The 4,269-nt window shown below is 35.3% G+C and overlaps 1 protein-coding gene across 1 annotated transcript; it reads right to left on the reverse strand.

The window, feature by feature from the left end:
* Positions 1 to 2,955: 2,955 nt before the first annotated feature.
* On the reverse strand, positions 2,956 to 3,894 carry LOC114688333 (olfactory receptor 2B11-like). The gene has a single exon (XM_028862930.1). It carries the CDS (start codon positions 3,892 to 3,894, stop codon positions 2,956 to 2,958), a length of 939 nt encoding a protein of 312 aa, XP_028718763.1.
* Positions 3,895 to 4,269: the final 375 nt, after the last annotated feature.

The raw sequence follows: 4,269 nt of genomic DNA on the forward strand, positions 1-4,269 counted from the left end.
TATAGCACCTGAAGTTTTGGCATTATAAATAAGACAACTGAAGGAGATCAAGGGTATACAAGTTGAAAAGGAAAAAATCAAAGTATTGTTATTTGCAGATGATATGATAGTATACATAGTGACTCAAAATTATATCAGGGAACTTCTACAACTGATAAACACTTTCAGCAAAGTGACTGGATACATGATTAACTGAAAATAAATCAGTATCCCTCCTATAAACAAATGCCAAATAGACTGAGAATGAAATCAGAGTAACAATGCCTTTCACAATTGCCTCAAAATATGAAATATCTTGAGGTAACTAGCCAAGCAAGTAAAAGATTTGTATGGCAAAAACTTAAAGTCTTTGGAAAAGTAAATGGAAGAAGACAACAGAAAACAAGAAGATCTCCCATGCTCATAGATTGTTAAAATTAATGTAATAAAAATGACTATCCTATCAAAAGCAATCTACAGATTCAATGGAATGCCCACCAAAATTCCAATGCAATTCTTTACAAACCTTGAAAGGATAATACTCAATTTCATACTAGTTGTAATTTTTAACAGCTGAGTAACATTCATTGAATAGGTGTACCACATTTTTTAAATCCATTATTCAGTTGAGGAACACCTAGGTTGATAGGATGAGGACTCCTAGTAATGGATAATATGGAGTCTCAACTGACCAACTCTTGCAGCCAGGCAAAGCTTTCAGTAGAGGGTCTGGGTTGTATACAATTGAGTTTTTGGTCAAGGGGTCCCATGGTAATTCCCAAATAACCCAGGATGATGCTAAGACAAAAGGTTGTACTTTGCAAACTGACAGTGGGTCCCCATTGCCAAGGACAATATCCTCACAACTCATTAAAAGTAGGTAGGTCAAGCTGGTGACTATTTGGAAGTTTCACCCCTATATTCTAGTCTCTTTTGTACATAAGTACTCTACAGGCTACCAAAAGAGAAACATATACACCAACCCAAACACAAAACCTTTTACCTAAAGTCTGCCCTGCCTGCAAAATATGCTGGTGTAATGGTGGCATAAAACTTGTGCAAGTAGCCAACCAATGTCTGATTTAACTTAAGGCCAACACCATAAGAAGGAACCTATACCTGACACTGATTGGATAGTCTAGTACCAGAGACTAGATAGGCTAGAGACCTAAGGTATATCCAAACATGACTGATCAAAAAAATTTACACTAAAACTTTTTGTTAAACTACCTTGTCCTGTTTGTAGTTAACTCTTTTTTGTAGAATTTGATCAGAGTTATATAGTAGGTTCCAAAAAAGCTTTCCTTATTGTTGATCTATTATCAGTATTTTAAGCTAAATATAGCAAGAACATTAAATTTAAAACTACCTAAATAATATTTTTGCACCACCATGTACTGTGGAATCTATGATTTGAGACATGAAATATAGTACCATCTCTCCTCATTTAAATTTTTGCACACTTATGGTAAAGTGTGGTTAACACAATAATATGAATTTTGGATGACAATTTATATATGTGTATGTCACAAGAAAATTTATTCCAAACAGTAATTATGTCCACTATAACATAAATTATTGCAATAAAAAATTTTAAGGTCTACTCTCTTAGATGTGTTCAAGTACAGAGCGTACGAGTACTAATTATAGTAAGCATGGCATACAGTAGGTCTCTTGAGCTTACTTTTCCATTTGATTGACATTTTGCAATGTTTTACTAAAATATCTCCATTTCCTCATAAGTTCCCAACTCTGAGCCTGCTTTTCCTTCTGACCATTCTTTTGCTCACAGCAGTGTAGCTATCTAATATAAAATTCACAGGAAAAGAGGGTTAAAGAGAGGAATTAGCAGTTAAAATCACTTGCTGGTCTTCCAGAGAACCCACATTCAGTTCCCAGCACCCATTTCTTTATGTTCACAACAGTTGGTTCCACCAGGTCCAAAGAATCTAACACTTCTTACATTTTCCTCTAGTCTTTAGCTCTGTGTTTTACACTGTGTTTAATTATCCATAAACTAATTCAATACACCCAACTATTTAATCTGCCAATTTGTATAATGAAGTTTAACTAATTTCTTGATAAAATTTAGATTCTAAGCATTAGTCCTAGAATTGTTTTAGCTATTTAAACTGTTAGTGATGTAGATTTTAAACACCCGTATGTGAAAATTACATATCTATGAAAATTCATATTGTGAAAAAAATAAGCAAGTTCTATTTCAAGCATATATGCAAAAGACAAATCCTGACTCTTTCATGGTTTTAAAAGACATTCCATCTTGCTACAAGCATATGCACAGAAATCCTTCAGGCTGTCATTACCTACTACTTTCTTGTTATTTAACTGACCCAGATATTCAAAATAAATGTTAAAAAAATGTGTTTTCATCTTTTATCTTACTCTTTTTGGTATTTAATGATAAATTCCTCAATTCCACATATAGAATATATGCACATTTTTATATTTAAGAAAAATTAACAATGAATTTTCATGAGAATCCACATAAATGAAGTCTATGAACTTAAAAGATAGTTTATTAAAAGCAGCTTCTGAATCATTCTGTAGAGCAAGATTTCCTAAAAGAAATTGAGAAAGCTTTAAGAGAGTAAAAATTTATTTCACAAATGACAAATTAAGAAGTTGTTGATGAACAATAATTACTATGTGGGTTTCATGACAACTGGCTTGAAACAATGTAATTTTATTATAAATTAAACAATTGTTTTAGCACTAAATAAAGTATTTCTGATTTTACTAACCTCAATACAAGTATATTTTCTAATCAGAGTATCCATCCACATTGGTTGATACTATCCAAGATTAACCATTGCCTAGCATGATTATAAAGAATACAAGTAACAAGACATGTTTTTTCAAGAACTCACACAAAATATCAAGATGAGCTTTGCATAGTGGACAAGTTCTAGGAAAAGCCATTTATTAGTTAACTATTTTTATGATGTCTATAAACTTTCACTTTGAACTAAAAATGTTCCTGGATAGGTTACCTAATGCCCCCTTTACATCTTTATTCCTCAGGGTATAGATAAAGGGGTTCAGAGTAGGAGTCACTACTCCATAGAAGAGAGCCATAAACTTAGGTTGGTCTTTTGTAATAGAGGAGGGGGACTGAAGATACATGCTAATGGCTGGGCCATAGAATAAGAGAACAACTACAAGATGAGAGGAACATGTTCCAAAGGCCTTTTTCCTTCCCTCTGAAGATTTGATTTTAAGTACAGCATGTCCAATACTAGCATAGGAGGCAAGAATTAAACATAGAGGAACAGCTAAAATAAAAATGCATACGACAGAAAGAGCAAGCTCATTAGTGTCTTTTTCACCACAGGCAGTTTTTATCAGAACAGGAATCTCACACACCAAGTGATCCATTTCATTGTGGCCACATAGTGGCAGTTGCAGTGTCACAGTGGCCTCTGAGACAGCATAGGAAATTCCTATCAGCCACACAGTGGACACTAACAGGAGGCAAGTACGCTGATTCATGATAAGGGTATAGTGCAGAGGTCTGCAGATGGCAACATAGCGGTCAAAGGACATAAGAGCCAGGAGGACACACTCTGTGCCCCCCATTGTGTGGTAGAAATAAAGCTGAACTGCACACCTCATGTAGCTGATGGTCTTTGTGGAGCCCCCTAGGTTAGTTAGCATCTGAGGCACAATGCTTGTGGTGTAGCACATGTCTAGAAAGGAGAGGTTTGTGAGGAAGAAATACATGGGGCTGTGGAGATGGGGGTCTAATATAGACACCAGAATGATGGCAATGTTTCCTGTCATGGCCAGTGGATATGTTACCAGAAGAATAATGAAGAGAGGGAGTTCCAGCCAAGGATGGTCTGAAAAGCCAAGTAGAATGAACTCTTCTGGGTGACTTGTATTGATTACTGCCATTCTCTGCAATCTGATTCACCTATTGTAAAAAAATTATCAAGAATGTTAGTATTATAGGACTAGCAAAGACTCATGATTCATTGGTTGTGACTGTAGAAGACAGTTGTCATTCTGTGGTTGAAATAACAAGGGGGAGTGCTTAGGATTTAACCCAGTCAGTATAGAGCCTTCTGCCAAAGCAAGAGGACCTGAGTTTCATCTCCAGTACTCAGGTAAAAATGTTGGCAAGAGAAACACATTTTTATAATCCCAGCTCTAGTTAAGAAAAGATTGGTTATTCTGGGGGGCTTGTTGGCCAGCTAGAGTAGCTGAATTGATGACCTCCAGTTTTCTGGGGCTGTAAATGTGTTGCTCTAATTGATTGATAAATAAAAT

This window comes from Peromyscus leucopus, chromosome 16_21, assembly GCF_004664715.2.
Source record: "Peromyscus leucopus breed LL Stock chromosome 16_21, UCI_PerLeu_2.1, whole genome shotgun sequence".
Taxonomy (NCBI): domain Eukaryota; kingdom Metazoa; phylum Chordata; class Mammalia; order Rodentia; family Cricetidae; genus Peromyscus; species Peromyscus leucopus.